This window comes from Ammodytes marinus, assembly GCF_949987685.1.
Source record: "Ammodytes marinus genome assembly, chromosome: 11".
NCBI lineage: Eukaryota > Metazoa > Chordata > Actinopteri > Uranoscopiformes > Ammodytidae > Ammodytes > Ammodytes marinus.
The window spans coordinates 6,470,424-6,489,215 of NC_137215.1; the positions used below are offsets into that span (position 1 = coordinate 6,470,424).

General features: G+C 39.7%; 1 protein-coding gene and 1 pseudogene across 2 annotated transcripts; both read left to right on the top strand.

Moving 5' to 3' along the window:
• Positions 1–629: 629 nt before the first annotated feature.
• LOC307257585 (centrosomal protein of 55 kDa-like) lies at positions 630–4,947 on the top strand (annotated as a pseudogene). The gene is made up of 8 exons: positions 630–782; positions 1,097–1,198; positions 1,632–1,697; positions 1,962–2,131; positions 2,559–2,685; positions 3,358–3,547; positions 4,246–4,368; positions 4,750–4,947. The product of its transcript is annotated as a centrosomal protein of 55 kDa-like (transcript).
• A 4,383-nt stretch (positions 4,948–9,330) lies between these two features.
• LOC307257980 (cone cGMP-specific 3',5'-cyclic phosphodiesterase subunit alpha'-like) lies at positions 9,331–17,903 on the top strand (the record flags this gene model as incomplete). The annotated part of the gene is made up of 22 exons (XM_080037353.1): positions 9,331–9,798; positions 10,730–10,882; positions 11,345–11,434; positions 11,627–11,767; positions 11,955–12,029; positions 12,137–12,201; positions 12,402–12,468; positions 12,561–12,608; positions 12,711–12,860; positions 13,140–13,283; positions 13,378–13,443; positions 13,552–13,698; positions 14,321–14,428; positions 14,528–14,637; positions 14,824–14,911; positions 15,057–15,157; positions 15,518–15,625; positions 15,722–15,785; positions 15,878–15,952; positions 16,060–16,143; positions 16,500–16,650; positions 17,041–17,903. The coding sequence occupies 22 exons, from the start codon at positions 9,331–9,333 to the stop codon at positions 17,073–17,075; spliced, it is 2,538 nt and encodes an 845-aa protein (XP_079893479.1). The 3' UTR covers positions 17,076–17,903.
• Positions 17,904–18,792: the final 889 nt, after the last annotated feature.

The window sequence follows — 18,792 nt, forward strand, 5'->3', positions numbered from 1 at the left end:
GTGATATCAATGATGGACCTATTACATTACATTGCATAGTTTTCCTGGAAAAGTAGATAGCCAATTTTTTATATACTGAAATCTAGGTCATGTTAGCTTAAAGGATAAAGTTTGAGCTGCATATTTAAAATATGTTTTTTATTCTGCTTACTCCATACCTTTGAGGCCCTAGTTTGTAACAGGTGATGGGTTGGGATTTCTAATTGTTAACTCCAGAAAATTCCAATTAAATACAGTGAATTACCAAAACCCATTAGCTCAAAAAATTCTGTAATATATCAGTTTTCAATCAGCACCTTTCTGATACAGTCAACAGCAATTTAGTTATATATAAAATAAAGGTCAGATTTACAGTATTTATTTATTTGCACTGCATTTTTCTGTTAATCCAATTGTAAAAAAGTATATTTATTTGTCGTTCACCTTTACTTAGAAAACTAGCTTGGTCCATTCATTTAGTACCCAATGCTGCATTTGCTAATAGCTGCTTCAAGTCCCTTGTCAACAACAGAGAAAGTAAACTTGGTCTAAATCAGAATGTTTATTTTTGAAATTGTATATTCTGACTACATCCTAAATACACCATTTCTTGTTGGTCTCTCTTGGTTTTTAACAGTAGGTGATTTGAGATGGCGTCCTATAAACGCAGAGATTTCCCCCGGACAAGGTTCAACCCACAGCAGGATATGGTCATCAGCAGCCTGAAGAAGGAAAATGCTAATTTGAAGAACGCCCTGGTTGAGTTGTCTCGACAACATTCGGAACATAATAAGCTAGTGGAGGTAAAGTTAGCCAAACTGTTCAAACAATCAGTAATGTAACCCAATGTTAACTCCTGCTAATGCTGTCGCTAACAAGAGATTCATTTGTATTTTACTCTGTGTATTGTTTTACAGAAGCTGGGCATTGACTCCCTGTATTTGAGTTAAGATAACAAGTGATGAGCGACCTTTGCCAATTTCTCCTTGTAAAAATGCACAGTTAAAAAGACATGGTTGCTGTCGCCTTGTCTTGAACCCGAGAGTGACGCAACAAACTAAAAAACTAATAATGTTGAACTATTTAATAAACTTATTTTGTCAATGTCCTTTTGCAGAGATTCCTCTCTCTAGCATCCGTGAGGCTGGAGAACTTTCAGCAGAAGAAGATGATGAGTTCGGAGCCGCCCAATAAGAGAGAAGGGGCGCTGATGAACGGAGTGAGTATGAGGACAAAGACAAGCATTATATATATACACACAGTTACTCCAAAGAGACTGAAGAGAAGTCAAGGACAGGCTTGTGAGCGTCACAAATACTGCCCTGTCCTCACAAAGACAGAAGAAAGAGTTTTCCAAAGTCCGGTTTGAGTGTCCTGTTGTGACGTTTGCGTGTGGACAAAAGGCCAAACCACACAAGAAAAAGATGGACGGTAATGCATGTCTGTGGCTTTTGCTTCTTAGACAGCCCGTCTCGTCCCTTATCAGATTCACACCACTAGAGGGCAGCAGCTGCTAAATTCTTCTATCTAGAGGAGGGATACTTTTCATAAACATAACATAAAGGCTTGTGTTTTGGCCTGTTATAATGCCTGTTTGATTGAAGCAGTTGGGGTCAAGTCGGCTGTTCTGTATTTTTTCTGTTGTCAAATAGGACGCCGCTTCAGATGAACGGACCTCGGCCGTCAAAATCACGGAGCTCCAAAATGTCCTCACTGATGTAAGTACTGTCACCTGTGTTTGTATTATTCTCTTAACGCCAAATCAATTTTTCTGTATGCTTTTAATTTCCTCGCCAGTGTGTTATGTGCGTGTGTGTGTGCGTGCGTGTGCGTGCGTGTGATGTGTATCTGAGAGAGAGAGTCGCTGAGTGTCCTGTGTACAGTACCCATGTCTTGCTGGGTGTTTTTGCTTTGGGGCCATCCCCCCCTGGCAGAACTGTCTTTCTGTCCATCTCTTGTAACGTGCTCCTCATTCTTTAATTCAATCCCCCGTAGGCCTTGGAGAAGAACAAGCGCTGGCTGGAGTACGACCAGCAGAGAGAGGCCTATGTGAGGGCAGTGCTGGACAGAATGCTGTGGCAGAAGAAGCAGCTGAGCGAAGCCAATAACGCCAGTGCCCGCTCCCAGCAGCACAATAAGGAGCATTCAGAGGGTGAGTGGGCAGTGGGCACCCACCACTGGGGCAGCAAGGGGCAACACACTGTCACAACAAGGTTTTTAAGATCTCAAGATTACACTGGAGTAATGGGTAGAGCGTGTACCATATTGGCTCAGTCCTTCTCGCAGTGGTCGCGGGTTCGAATCTGACCCGCCGTGGACCTTTACTGCATGTCATACGCCGCTCTCCCCATTTCCGTTCTATCTCTCTGACTCTTGAACTATCGATAAAAAAAGATTAAAACACCTAAAAAATAATCTTTAAAAAAAAGAAGATTAACCAATTTCAGAATCTGCGGATTTTAACGCACTTTCAAAATCATTAATTTTATGACTACATGGTGCATGTGTGAGGCTGTATCTAACGTCTATGATTGTGTATGACATTTTTTGTGTGATTTCTTCTGTTCCTCTCGCTCCAGAGAAAGATCGAATAGTCCAGATGCAGGAGCATTATGAGAAGCTGTTGGAGAAAGCCAAAGACGAGCTGGAGGTGCTGAGGGAGCAGGTGAACATGACGCAGCAGAACCTGATAACAACACAAAACTGGTATGTGTGTCTGCTGCTTTAAATATATACTTTAAATTTAGTTTGTCGTATGTGTTGCTAATCAGGGTGCAACAACAGAGAAACTGGGTTAGAGCCCTGTGACGTGGACAAAACCAACAATTGTACTCTGTTATTACTGTACATTATTACCAAATGTTCCCATACATACAAGCTAACTATATATTAACTTGGTAAAAAAAAGGAAAGCGAAAAAAATACATCAATACATTTGCAGAGCCGGTTGTTAGTTAATAAAACATATTTTCTCTACATTTAATTCTTAGTATTGAATCATTTTATCATATTAATCAAAACTAAATTATTTTGAGGTAATCTGGAACCAAAGACTAGAATACGTTTATAAACCAAACTGTGGGGCTCTGCTGCTGACAGTGAAACAGTAACTTTTCAGGAAGCTTTCTAACTTCAAACAGTGTTCCAGGGATCCAATTTGCCTGTGAGTAAAGTTTAGTTTATTCAGTTATGAGAATTACATCTTGGAAAATATTCACTTCTCTGACACAACCAAGGTGACATAGTGCAACTTTTAAAGAATAGTTTATCATATGATAAAGTATTTTATTAAAAATATATATAAAGTAGGTTTCTGCTTAAAGTTGGAGAAGATAAGAATTAGGAAGTCAGTTAGATGATGGACCAGTTTATGTTTAGGTGTAAGGAGAGGGAGGTCGAGGTGGAGGAGCTCAAGCAGGAGCTCCAGTCAGACAAAGTCAGCAGCAGAAAAATCGCCCTGAAGAATCACCACTGCACTGGGGACGAGGAGCAGCCGCCTAAGGAACAGAGCAAAGTCATCCACGCACTGGAGGAGGAGAAGCGCAGGTCTGCAAACTTTGAGCTTCAGGTACGTCTGCATTTAACTGTTATAACTATTAAACCGACATCATAAGAGGGGAGAAATTCACACAATTAAAATGCAAAAAAAAATCTCTCTTTCTAGGCGAATCTCACTCAGCAGTATATGTTAAGTCGTTACCATGCAGACCAGGAAAAGATTGAACACATGAAGCGACAGGTTGGACAGACACACTGTCACTAGTCTGTATAAGTCATCCTAGTTTTAAGTCTCTCTTTCCCTTATACTTGAATAAATCCACATGCATTAAAGGTGGAGCCAGAGATTCATGAGAATTGTTTTTCAGCGCACAAACAGTAAAGAGACAGGTAGCTGATCATCAGGAGATATTGACTGATTTTGACAATGTGATTTTGAACTGTTGAATCTCTGAATCCACCTTTAACTACAAATTGAGATATGATGTTGCTTACCCATCTATTCTTAATAATGGCGCAGATTAATTACACTTTAAGAAGGATCAACAACATGTTTCCACCAGTCTATTCTCCTCTGTGATTCTGAGCGTGACTCATCCAAAGGACTTGGCATTTTACACAATTTTTCTACCTTTGTGCTTAACTTCTAAAGGGGAAATATCAACTCTCACATAAGCAAAGTACTGTATATATAATTATTTACAATTGACAAACCTCCACTATTTTATAATTACTTCTCCAATTTAATGCAAACTTGTGAAATTGTAGATCAAGATTTCTTCCCAAGACCTTGAGGATGAGAAGCAGGATTGCTTGTATTTGAAGAAGCAAATGGTCAAAGTGCTGAAGAAGCTGCAAAAGACCAAAGACCATGTGACCAAACAGTCCAAGGTTGGCATGAATCATTTTAATTTGAAATATTCCTACTTTGTCAGTGATAACCCTTAAAGCTGCATTAATTGGTTGTTTTGGGCACTTGTGGGCAGCGCAACAACTTAAAAAAATAACTGACATATTTACAAAATTCAACATTTAGTTGGTCACGTCTTTGGTCACTTGACAGATGTGAGTAATCGCAGACTTCGATTTATACTTTTCTGTTGCTGACCCCCATTGACATATTAATCTGATCCATTGTTAATATTAAAAATATGGATTATAGTGCAGCTTTAAGTTTTGCTGGTCAAAAATAATAGAAACAACTTGAATGTCTGATTTAATCACTTATTGTCTTATTAACCATAACTGATTTGATGATTCCTTCTCTATCAGAGTGAGCAGCAGGAGCGGCCACCATCTGAAGCCTTGAGCCCGCCCTGCCTGACCTCCTTAAGTCACCGTACCTCCTCTCCTCGCAGAAGCTCCATGAACGAAAGCTTCCTGGAGTGTCCCGGTTGCAGGGCAGAGTACCGTGGCTGTGACTACCGGGAACTCATGAGCCATCTGGAAGAATGTCCCCAACTCAGCTGAGAACTTTCCTGTAACTTCTATAATGTGGATTTTTTTACTTTTTACACATTGTAACCAAGAGGTACAAGTTAATTTTAATAAAGAAACTGTGTTGAGTTGAAGTTGTGCTTCTGAGTTTTTTTAATTAACCCTGGCTTTGTTTAGTTTTTTGTTTGTTTTTTTATGAAAAAAAAGTTTTTATGATGTGTTGGATCCTTAAATAATAAGTCAGCATCTACACAGCTAATGTCAAAGGAGACAAATAAATAATAGTGCTAAGAACAAAATACAATTACCTTTGAACTCTAAATACATACATTTGAACAATTATTGTTAAAAAACATATCAATTTACCAATTTAGTCAGCACTCTGATTGGGCTCTCGAAAAATGCATTTGTATATAGATATTTAATGTTGTGAAAAAAGAGAATTTTTTTTTTTGTAATGTTATGCCATGCTGCTTTAGGTCTGACCTCGGCCCCTCCCAATCCTCATACAGTTCAAACCAGATGAATAGATCAAAACAGCTTGTGTCAGCTAAGCTCGTTCCCTGTGCTATTTAAGGAAGTGGATTAGTATTGTCAACGATACGGGGAGTCAGAAGTCTGTGCAGTGGGCTGAGAGCTCGGATAGGGAAACGTGACACCACCAAAGGCAACTGAAAAAGTGTTAATATGGATTGTTGGACACCTCATAAATCGGTGTTGTTCCGTTAAGGAGCTTTTAATATCCCCTCCATGCAAAGTGAGAATGAGCTTTTAGCATGTCTGTCTAGAAGCAAACTAAACATTTTTAAACCTTTTCCCGTGGGTGTGCACCTACAGTCATATGAAAAAGTTTGGGAACCCCTCTCAGCCGGCATTATAATTGACTCTGCTTTCACAAAAAAAATATAAAAGTGGTATGTCTTTAATTTACCAGGAACAGCTAAGTACTGGGATGTTTTCCAAACAAAGATTTTTTGAAAAGCAGTATTTGGTTGTATGAAATAAAATAAAATGTGAAAAACTGGCTGTGCAAAAATATGGGAACCCTTGTGGTTTTGTTGATTTTAATGCCTGTAACAGCATGTAAAACTGATGATTCTAAACACAAAGTTGGTTGGATTATGTTGTTAAGCCTTGAACCTCATAGAATTACCTGTTTAATCATGAGAATTTATTTTAGGTGCCTAAATGCAAGTTGCACTTCTCTTTGACTCTCTGCTGAAGTGAGACAGAATGGGATCATCAAAACAGCTCCCAAAAGATCTTAAAAACAAAGATTATTCATTGTCATGGTTTAGGGGAAGGCTACAAGAAGCTTTCCCAAAGGTTTCAATTGTCAATTTCTACTGTAAGGAACGTTGTCAGGGAATGGAAGGACCAAGGCACAGTTGCAGTTAAACCCAGGTCTAGCAGACCAAGAAAAGTACAAGAGCGCCATATGCGGCGGATTGTGAGAATGGTTGCACACAACCCAAAGATCACCTCCAAAGACCTGCAAGAACATCTGGCTGCAGATTGTGTATCTGTACATGGTTCTACAATTCAGTGCAATTTGCACCAAAACATCTGTATGGCCGGGTGATGAGAAGGAAGGCCTTTCTGCGCCCACGCCACAGATACAGTTGCATGGAGTATGCAAAAGCTCATTTAGACAAGCCAGCTTCATATTGGAAGAAAATGCTTTGGACTGATGAGACAAAAATTAAGTTATTTGGTCTTTATAAAAAGCAGATGTTTTGGTGCAAATTGCGCTGAATTGTTGAACGATGTACAGATGCACCATCTGCAGCCAGATGTTCTTGCAGGCCTTTGGAGGTGATCTGTGGGTTGTGTGCAACCATTCTCACAATCCTCCACCTATGCCGCTCCTGTTTTTTTCTTGGTCTGCCATGCCTGGGTTTAACTGCCACTATGCCTGTGTCCTTCCATTTCCTGACAACGTTCCCTACAGTCGAAATTGACAATTGAAACCTTTGGGAAAGCTTCTTGTAGCCTTCCCCTAAACCATGACAATGAACAATCTTTGTTTTTCAGATCTTTTGGGAGCTGTTTTGATGATCCCATTCTGTCTCACTTCAGCAGAGAGTCAAAGAGAAGTGCAACTTGCATTTAGGCACCTAAAATACATTTTCTCATGATTAAACAGACAATTATATGAGGTTCAAGGCTTAACAACATAATCCAACCAACTTTGTGTTTAAAATCATCAGTTTTACATGCTGTTACAGGCATTAAAATCAACAAAACCACAAGGGTACCCATATTTTTGCACAGCCAGTTTTTCACATTTTATTTTATTTCATACAACCAAATACTGCTTTTCAAAAAATCTTTGTTTGGAAAACATCCCAGTACTTAACTGTTCCTGGTAAATTAAAGACATACCACTTTTATATATTTTTTGTGAAAGCAGAGTAAATTATAATGCCGGCTGAGAGGGGTTCCCAAACTTTTTCATATGACTGTATCTACGATGTGCACAAGAGGAAACGCCTTTTTACAGTCAACCTGTAAAGTAAACAATGGTAATCTAATTCACAGTATAAATTAAAGTGTTTTCGCTTCGGCTAATCAGCTAATCAGTGCTTTACACAGTTACTTACTGGTCAATTGGAATGGGATTACTCCTGGATTAACAGGTATAGTAGAGGAACATTCAGTTTGTGTGTATTCTTGCACACCCATTGGACAAAAGCGGTGGTGTTTTTACTATGACAGCTGTTGTTGAGAAAGGCATTAAGAAAAACTATATAAAAATAATATTCTTTGCACCGATGATCTCGATTTGATGTAACATATATATAATATGAATATTATATATATATATAAATTGATATTGTTGAAAAACGTTTTTGAAGAAGAGTGCAACAAAAAAAAATTACACTGAAGTAGCACAGAATAATATGATGTTTAACTACGCCTCGATAATAATAATGATAACTTTAAATGATTTAGCGCCTTCCACTGGACCCCAGGGCACTCTACACAGTTGGACATAACAAAGGAAGCAAAGAAAATAAATACACATACGCCTACATAGTGGAAGACAAAAGCGCATGTCTTAATGTTTAACAATCGGTGAATATCTTTTCATGATCCGCCACCTGTCTGTCTGAAAATCCGGAATTATCAGGCCTACCCTAAACTGTTCTGTAAACAAAGGGTATAAACAAAGGCTCTTTTGACTGGCAAAGATGTGAGTAAATCCCAGCCACACAAGTTTAACTGTGAAACGGAAGTTTGCCTGCCAACAAGGTAATTAAACTCTAAGCAGCAGGTAACTTTCCCACTTAAGCCTTTTAGATGATTAAATGTAGCTGCTATCTTTCAAGCAGTCCGGGAAAGACAGGCTCTGTGAGATAAGCACAGTCACTTCTTTGTATTCTGACATTTGACCAAAGTAGGCTACTGCTGGCTTTCAGTAGTTTGTTCTGTATTGACCAGTTGGGGCGAAGTTATTTCAGCTTGCCATGTGCCACTTACATTAACTCCTGTATCATTCAAAACAACACACAAAAAAAGACATATCTTGGGCCATAAAAAAAAGGAATTAATTTGTATAGTACCATTGCTTCTCTTATTAAAACCCTGACGAGCCCCAGATATTAGAAAATACAGATTTGTTTAAAAAAAAATCATTTTTTCACTTCATTTTTTGACCCATAAAGAACATATTGGCCCCTTTTTTAGTTGCTGTAGTAAACTCTGGCATTTTGTCTCATATGACAAATACATTTTGTCATATAATTTCATATCACAAAATTTGATAATTTTATACCAAGTAGTTTGAACTACATTTTCAAATATAGCTTTAGTTAACCTAACAAGATTCCTCCTTGTTACTCAGCCGTAGTTCAACTTCTTCCAGTGTAAAGTCATTGGTAGTTTTCAAAGCTATATTTTCAAAGTAGCTTCCCCAACTTTGTAGGCTATATAGCACATTTACAGAAGAGATGAGCCAGTGATCTCAAGTATCTTATCAGCAAAAACTTCTTTATTATTGATTGCAGTGTTGATTACCTGCTCCCTGCCTTCTTCTACAGCGTGGGTCATACTGCAGGTGCCATAACACCATATTTACATGTGATTGGATTGGCCCCTCGAAACAAGAGGCTGGATTTACAGGTTAAGAAAGATCAGGGGCTTTATGAAGTTAACGCCACGGTCATTAGTGACCTGTGGGATCCCCTTACCGAGTAAGCCACTCACTACCTTCTGCTACTGGGTAGGGGGTTGGAGCTGCAGCCTCTGTCCTACTTCCACAGAGGAGTTTGGATAATAATGTCTCAATAGATTCTGCACTGCCACAGCTCCTGGAGGTCACCTCTACTGCATTAGCTGCACCAGTCTGTATCAGAGAGGAGCATATTTTTTCCAGCTGCAGAAGGGACCACCGTTCACCAACACTTGGACAACATGGGGGACAAAGACAATGCCGAGAAGTTCCTTGACAACAACCCTCAGTTTGCTATGGAATATTATGACAAGAAAGTCAAGGCAGATGTCATCACCGCCGCCTTCAACAACCAGGTCCAGGTGAAAGACCCTTCCTCTTACAAGGATGTTACCACCATCCAGGAGGCCGAGTTCATCTTCGAGCTCATAAAGGAGATGCAGGGCACCAACCCAATGGAAAAGGCCCTGCATAAAGTCCTCCAGAGGATTGCATTGTTCATCAAGGCCGATCGCTGCAGCTACTTTGCCTACAGGGCCCGCAACGGAGTCCCCGAGCTGACCACCATTCTCTTTGATGTGACTCACAATTCCTCCTTTGAGTCAAATATGGTGAACCCCAACATAGAGATTGTTTTCCCCACTGACACAGGCGTTGTAGGGTGGACGGCACACTCCAAGAAGCCGCAAAATATTCCAGATGTGAAGAAGGTGAGCTAGTGGCACGGGTGGTTTGGAAATCAACAGGCATGTGTGTGTGTGTGTGTGTGTGTGTTCAGTACAGTAAAAGGTAACTTAAAATCCTGATTTGGACAAAACAGCTATTTTTCGTAACATACTTTAACTTTCTAACCTGATAACATTTTAGTTTTTGTCGAGAAAAAATGTACTCATAAGAATTTTAAAAGTATCAATGCATTTGTTTATGAAAATGTTGTGTTTTGAATTATAGTAAAAACTATTGGAAGAGTGCTTTTAATGAATACCACACTCTTTGAAGAAATGATTGGCTCACTCTTTACTGTAATACAGTTATAACACTACTCAGTCGTCGTTACATTAGGGCTCTAACAAGGCTGTGTTACTGACGAGACATCAGAGAAAACATACAATTCATTCAGTAAATTGTTTTTCTGTCTTCTCAAAGTTTCTCTGCAGAGTTATAGGGCTGTTCACCAACTGATCGATTATGTACTTAAAATGCAGGATTTCAATCTACAATCCCACTGTCTACAACCACATAGCTTTTTAGAGTGCATGGGAGTAAATTATTATTTACAATCTGCTTCATTTTTCATTGCTGCTTAAAGGTGCTCCGAGGAACTTTCAGTTTGTTTTAATTATTGCACCCCCTTTGGACAAAAGCGGTAGTGTTTCTACTACGCCAGCTATAGTTCCTGGGTGAGCGTACCCATGACAAAGGCATTAAGAAAAATTATATAAAAATAACATTCTTTGCACTGATGGTCCAATTTGCTGTTATTTTCCGTTTGCTGTCATTTATGGTCATCAGAGGAAAAAATTAGACTGTTACAGAAATATTTAAAAGTTCCTCGTAGCACCATTAAGTCTCACAACTGATCTGTAACCTAAACTTTCTTTCTTAACTTGAACCAATCTCTTTTTCTTTTCATTTTTGCAGGAAAAACATTTCAGTGACTTTGTGGACAAACAGACCAAATACACCACCAAATGCATGCTGACTGCTCCCATCATGTATGAAAAGGATCCCATCGGTGTCGTCATGGCGCTCAACAAACAAGGTGCAGATGAATTCTCAAAGAGTGACCAGGAGGTGAGTGTTCAGGGTTTTAATTTTTTCGTGCTTGGTCTGTCTATACTATAAGTGTGTTATTGCAAAAAGGGCAAAATCAAACGGGCTGCACTTACTAAGGATGAGAAAACTAAAAGTATGGCGCTTGGACTGCAGGGTTTAACACCTTGTAGTAAGAAAGTCGTACAATCCAGTGCAAGGGTCACAAGCTAATCTTGACTTGACAAGTTAAAATGAGTAATTTTAGCCCGCCCAGCTTGCTGTCTCTCTGACCTGCATATTCACAGACTTGACTTGATTCTTTGGTTCACAGTTATGACAGCTCAACTCATAATCCTTTTAAGGAGGAGAAGCTAAGACATTTTGTCCTCGTCTTGTTCCATGGCTTCTAAAAAAAAGTGGACTGTAAAATGTTGTTGTTAAAGAATACTGAAAAGGGAAACTGAATATGATTTATAAAGCAACACATTTTTTTCATTACAGCTCTTCACTAAATATGTGAACTTTGCTGCTGTGGCCACTCTCCAGGCCCACACTGCTTACATGTGGGACGTAGAGTCCAGGAGAAGCCAGGTGAATATAACAGAAAAATATACTTTATACACACACAGTGATCAATCCTGCTTCTTATCATGAAAAATACAGCAAATATGCCTTGTCTGTCTTCATTTTTTTCCTTTAAATATCCATTCTCTGGGGGCACTGAAAAACAATGCATGTAATAACACAAGAATCCAAAAGTCTTAAGAGGTTTCCTTGCCGTAGGTGTTGCTGTGGTCGGCCAGCAAAGTCTTTGAGGAGTTGACGGATATTGAGAGGCAGTTTCACAAAGCCCTGTACACAGTGAGGACATATATCAAGTGTGAGAGATACTCCGTGGGACTCCTGGACATGACCAAAGAAAAGGTGCGTAGAAGAAAGTCCACCAAAAGCTTATTCTTCAACTTCAGGTCGTTTTACTGACACTACCAAAAATGCTATGCGACCCGCGACTGCTTATAGTATGTATAATATTGCATGCACTGAACTTGGCTATTTGTATTCATCCCTAATGCAATATATAGACACATGATTTTGGTATCTTCTTTACCAGGAATTCTTTGATGAGTGGGCGGTCAAACTGGGAGATCAGGAGCCGTACAAAGGCCCCAAGACACCCGATGGCAGAGTAAGTCCACCGCTGGGTTTGATATTGTAAAAAAAAATTCTCATTTACTAATGTAAATAGTATTCAAAATTAAAACAAAAACCTTATTTTATGTTTGAAACGTTCAGGAAATTAACTTCTACAAGATCATTGACTATTTGCTGGAAGGCAAAGAGGAGATTAAAGTCATCCCGTAAGTGATTATAATAACATCATTTAATTTACTCTAACGTGATAAATTAACATGAATGTTCTTGTATAGAGACTAGCTTTAGCTTTTAGTATCTTGTCATTTTTCGATTGCTAAACTTCCTGCTTTAAGCTTTTCTGCATATTTGTTACTGGAGGTCTCATAAGAAAACATGTAGTTACTCATCCCCTCTGAACCCACAGCGGCCCTCCTGTGGACCACTGGGCTCTGGTCAGCGGTCTCCCAACATATGTGGCTGAGAATGCATTTGTAAGTTCCACTTTTCACACAGACCCTGAAGTATTTGAACAGTTTTTGTGTGCCACTGATCTGCTGATCTCCTACACTTTGAATTCTCCTAGATCTGTAACATGATGAACGCTGCGGGAGACGACTATTTCACATTCCAGGTGAGATGTTCTACTCTGACAAGTGGCATTCAATGAAATTAACTTTTTTTTAAACTCTCTACAATAATCTGCATGTTTTTTTTTCTTTGATTGTTTTGACAGAAAGAGGCCGTGGATGAGACCGGATGGACGATTAAGAACGTCCTGTGCCTCCCCATCTGCAACAAGAAGGAAGAAGTTGTGGGCGTCGCCACTTTCTTCAACAGATACGATGGGAAACCATTCGACGAAAATGACGAGCAGATTACAGAAGTACAGAAAACTATCCCTGTCTAGCTCATTCTTATCTTATACTGTTTAAGCATCCCTACATGATATTTAGTTTAAAAAAACACTAATTATGTTATTTGTACATATTAATTTAGCTCTATATACATAATCACTAAAATACTTTAGGATAGCTAAACCTATTATTTTTTCAAAGCAAAATAGTTTTTATTTTATTTTTTAAGATAGCTTGTACAGTATGTATGGAAGAACGAGGTAATACTTGAGTAAAATTGATTGTTTGTTTTATCCACATCCCTATAGGCTCTCACCCAGTTCCTCGGTTGGTCCACCCTGAATAGCGACACATACGACAAACTGAACCGGACAGAGTGGAGAAAAGATATCACACAGGAACAGCTCATGTACCAGACAAAGGCCACACCGAGTGACGTGCAGACCATTCTGGTAAGCTAGCCCAAATCACTCACAACAACATAGAAATATAGTGAAAGTGAATCAAGCTCTCAGTCCCTTTTAACCCTAACCAATTACCCCACAGGACACTCAAGAAAAGTTTGGCTCCGCACCAGAAGACTGTGACCAGAAGGCGATGTATAAACTGTTGGTAAGCGCTGCAATGTGTTTTTTTTTTTTTTTTTCATTGAATGGTCCCCTACAGTTTGTTTGTAATGGCGTGCTGGCTGTTTATACCGTGCTTGTTTCTGATGTGCAGAGAGCCACCATCCCCGAAGCCAACAACGTGGAGCTGCTCGAGTTCCGCTTCAGTGACTTCCCCTTGTCAGAAATCGAGCTCGTCAAATGTGGCATCCGCTGCTTCTTTGAGCTGGGGGTGGTGGAGAAGTTCAAAGTCCCAGCTGAGGTACAGTATGGCAGCAGTGCTTTACAGTCCAAACCCACCTCTAAAAACACTATATACACTAACAATTCAGCATGGTAAATGGACTTGACTTATATAGCGCTTCTTAGCCGATTTTCTCAGCCCCAAAGCGCTTTACACTTCTTACCACATTCACCCACTCATACACCGATGGCAGTAGCTGCCATGCAAGGCGCCCTCTGAACCATCAGGAGCAATTTGGGGTTCATTGTCTTGCCAAGGGACACTTCGACACGTGGAGGGTAGTAGGGGGATTGAACCTCCGACCCTGCACTCCAGAGGCGACCTCCCTACCCACTTCGCCACTGCCACCCCAGGGAAGGAAATTAGTGGCAAAAATGCTCTTAAGATCTAATATGGCCATAGGTTGTAATGTTACTGGGGCTTTAAATTCTCCTGTAAAATATAGAATTATTTTGGGGGGATTTTAATGGTATTTATATGCGATTTGCAAATCCAGAGTACTTTACAGCAGACACACAACAAATCGATACTCATCCTCTGTTATATCCTTTTAAAATTGTATGCAAATCTACTACTACTTTTTTAAATCGACGATGCCCATGCAAAGATTTGTAGCAGCTCTGTTGTGTCCTATGTGCAGACCCTGACACGATGGATGTACACCGTGCGTAAGGGCTACCGTGACATCACTTACCACAACTGGAGGCACGGCTTCAACGTGGGACAGACCATGTTCGCTCTGCTGATGGTCAGTGGGATTTTCCTCACACTAATATTCCCATCCCTTCTTATAACTCGCTCTACCGTTTTGTGACAACACACTTTCGTCCTACCTATTCCTATACAGACAGGTAAACTGAGGAAGTATTACTCCGATCTTGAGGCCTTCGCCATGGTGGCTGCTGGATTCTGCCACGATATCGACCACAGGGGAACCAACAACCTCTTCCAGACAAAGTAAGATTTCTGTGAATTATGGTGATAGAATTATTTAATAATAAGAATTAAATTTAGAGTAAATATGTTGCGGGCTCTGAACAAATCATCATCAACAAATCCCCCTCCTCTGAGACCGCATAGTGCACCTTTAAATTACATCATATTTTTTTACTCATATCTCCTTGTTCTGGTGGACTTTTCTAGGAGTATGTCCCCACTGGCAAAACTGCACACCAGCTCAATTATGGAGCGACATCATCTTGAGTACAGTAAGAGCCTGATGGAGAATGAGGTGGGTCAATAGTCTTATGTGGTTAGAAATAGAATATAATCTATTTGGAAATGTTTTTGTTCACAATAAAGTGCAACCAGCTGTTGTTGTTTGGACGGGGACTTGGCGGCGGTCTAAATCCTTGTTCTTCTGCGATCGTTCACAGGACCTGAACATCTTCCAGAACCTTCAGAAGCGTCAGTTTGAAACGGTGCAGCATCTGTTTGAAGTTTGCATCATCGCCACTGATCTCGCCCTCTACTTCAAGTAAGGGAAAAATGGAGTCAGGAGTTTCTTTTTGCATCTGACTGTAAAGTAAATGCCTGCCCCGCATTAAACGGTAATAAGTATTTTGAACCAGTCATTGCAGTTCTCTGCCTGATCGTCTATATAAAAACAACAACTGTTGCCAAGGAGACTGATTGATACGGCCACACCCACAAAGTCCTATCAAACAGTGTAAACAGTAAAAAAGCTGTGGGTTTTTTTTCAACTAGACTTTATAATATTTATGAACATTTATTTCCAATCAGATTTTTGTAAAAGCTCCAACTTTGTTATCCTATATTAAAGCCTTACATTTTAAAGCCTTGTTTGGTAAGATCTGACGACTATCTCTTCTCTCAGGAAGAGGGCAATGTTCGTAAAAATTGTGGAAGCTACGGAGGTGATGCCAGAGGAGAAGGAGAGGATAGACTACATCTCCAACAATGCAACCAGGAAGGAAATTATCATGTAAATGCGCCCGCAGGTTATCGTCTCAAAATAGCCTCAAATAGTCATTTTACCTCATTCTCTAGATCTGTCTCACGTTGTCATATTGTTCCCTAGGGCGATGATGATGACGGCTTGTGACCTGTCAGCCATTACAAAGCCATGGGAGGTTCAGAGCAAGGTGTGTTCCCTTCTTCGCACTTGTTCACACTTGTTCTGTGATTACGAAGCATTTTTCACCCAATGCGTTCTCATTGCTCTATCCCTTCCTAGGTCGCTCTCATGGTGGCAGCAGAATTTTGGGAGCAGGGAGACCTGGAAAGGACGGTCCTTGATCAGCAACCAATTGTAAGATATTGAATTATATATTGTTTTGTTTACTGCCTGGACTGCACTCGTTATAAAGACATACTAATCATTAACTCTCGCCTCTTCTTCTTCTTCCTCTTCTGTAGCCAATGATGGACAGAAACCATTCCGCCGAGCTTCCCAAGATGCAGTGCGGTTTCATCGACTTTGTCTGCGCCTTTGTATACAAGGTTGGTACCTTAACTAATGAAAAGATTATTATTGTTCATAAAAACACACGCGGTTCTGTACATATGTCTTTTTTCCCCAATGGATTTTCATGTGTGCCTATCTGTAACTTTATCTTGAAGATCAAATTAAGTTTTAAATGGGTTGTGATCCTCAACGTCCGCTCCTGTAGATGTTGCAGTATGGCCGACACAGACGACCAAATAAGGGCTGAATAACGCTACACATATTGCAATATGCATTGTTTATTGCAACGTATCGTGATGTATTATACCGTCCGTGACCTCATGTACTGCGATGCGTTTCGTATTGTGAAGTCCATATCACATACTCAGCCCTGCTCTGTTTGTGTTTGCAGGAGTTTTCGCGCTTCCACACAGAGATCAGCCCCATGTTCAACGGGCTGAACATCAACAGGGGAGAGTGGAAGGCGCTCGCAGACGTCCACGCCGCCAAGATGAAAGCTATCGAAGACGAGAAGACTAAGCTGGAGGGAGGCGGCGAAACAGGTGAGCCGGCTGATCTTTACAGTAAAACATGTTGTTGGTTTCATAGGATGTGGTAAAATGGCCCTAGAGGAAAGTTGGCCGACTAGTAGCGATGAATTTGCTGGTTCGATCCCCAGCGGTGGACAGGAGGGTCCGTTACTTGTAAAACTAGTCGTGACATCTACTTAGCCCACCATCTCTATCATTGTTTCCTTGAGCAAGGCACTTAACCCCAAACTGCTCTGTACTATGGCTAACCCTGCACTCTGACCCCCCCCCTCCCCCCAAGAGTAATTTGAGAGGGGATATGCGAAGAACGAAGACACTTACTTTGATCAATCATATATTGCTCCGTGTTGTTCTGCATTGTCCACCTTTCTCTCACCGTCTTTCCTCCTCTTTCTCCTCTAGATGTTGGTAAGTCAAAGACATGCGTCGTCTGCTAGACCCTCCAGGAGCCTCAAAAGGATTTATGAATGTTTGTCTGGGTGTGTATGTGTACAGTGTGTGTGCGGTTGAGCATGTTCGCAGATATGGGAATTATAATGTGCAGAAATACCTATCTTCTTTTTTTATATCATATTTATGATAACATTAATTTAACATTAATCTTGTATATTCTAATAAAATTGAACTTTGAATCATTAGGAAAGAGTATTGTATATAATATACGCATATTTAGCTCTCTTTCTTTGGCTTTGGATAAGATATGAATAGAATATTAATAGTTAATATAATGCTGTTCGAGCTCTTATATCTGAATATATTTGGAACATAAATTCAACTACAAAGGGCTCTTATTTTGATCATAAACAGAGCAGCTAGTGTTTCTTTTTTTTCTATTGTAAGCTGTGCTTTGAAAATGTCAAACATATGTCGCTGGTAAAAGGGGGAGAGATGTAAGAAGATTTGTCTGAATTGGATTTGTTTATAAGCCACCTGAAGCCCCACGGCTTTCCTTTTTAAGTCCCCCCGCTTACATAAAGTAAAAATACTGCTGCTCTGCTCATGTCATCTGCCATTCACATAACAGAAAGAGCGGAGTCACATTCAACATGTATAGGAAAACAATATGTTGTTGGGAGTGTGAAACAACACATTAAGTAATTATATGGTGTTTGAGTTCTTCAAACCAAATTGTCATAACATAAACTATTTTTTTCTTTGCTAATCTTCTCGTCTTGTCACAGAAGCTTGCGACAATGGTAGTCATTTAAATTGTACTTTCTTTTCTGATATCTTTTTTTTCTTCTTTTAAACATGAGACCTTTGAATCTCCGGCGCATCATGCAACCTTTGCAAAGATATATGACCCTATTGTGCATGTTGTATAGCATTAAATACATTATATGTGCAATAGCATCATGTATAACACATGCAAACAATGTCATTAAAGTTTATTTTTAAATCATGCCTGTTTTGTGCATTTGTAAAAGTCACTTTAACCATTCGAAAAAATCAACAAACAAACAAAAAGTAGTGGGAAGGAAACTAGACCACCATGTGCCTCTGTGTGTGTGTACACTATGTTCACTAATAGGATCCAGCTTAACCAGTTTTAGGATTTACACACTTTCAATCAACTTCTAACGAGTTTACGAGAGAACTGTGTTGCTGATACGTAAGTGGTTGACAAACTTGACATACATTCATACTGTACATTAATCAAATGTAAATGTACATCTGAATGACAATATAAGGGATTTCCACTTACAGTAAGAAGCTAAGGTTATCCCTACGTTAACTCTGAAATCACAGTTCACAAAGTAGTACATGAAAAAAAAAATACACACTATAGGCTGCAGTTTACAAAGGTGTAGGCTACCTCTGCCTCCTGTAGATTCAATGCCTGTTTAAAGTATGCGAGCAAAGTCACGTATTTTGAGCTTTGACTGTTGACACTGACATGCTGTTTGATCTCAGTTGGGATGGCTTGCAGATGTTGTGGTTCGTCAAATCAGAAGATCCCATACAGGCAAAAGGTATCACTGCCTCCCTGCTGCTTCTTACTAATTACTATCAGAAACAAAATGTTAATGAATGTAATAAATGAGAGCAAGATTAAACATATAACACATATTTTTTCTATTCTTGCACTGTCAAACATGCTATTGAGCAATGTTAATATATGTAGATATTGTACATGTTAGTACAAATAGCTAT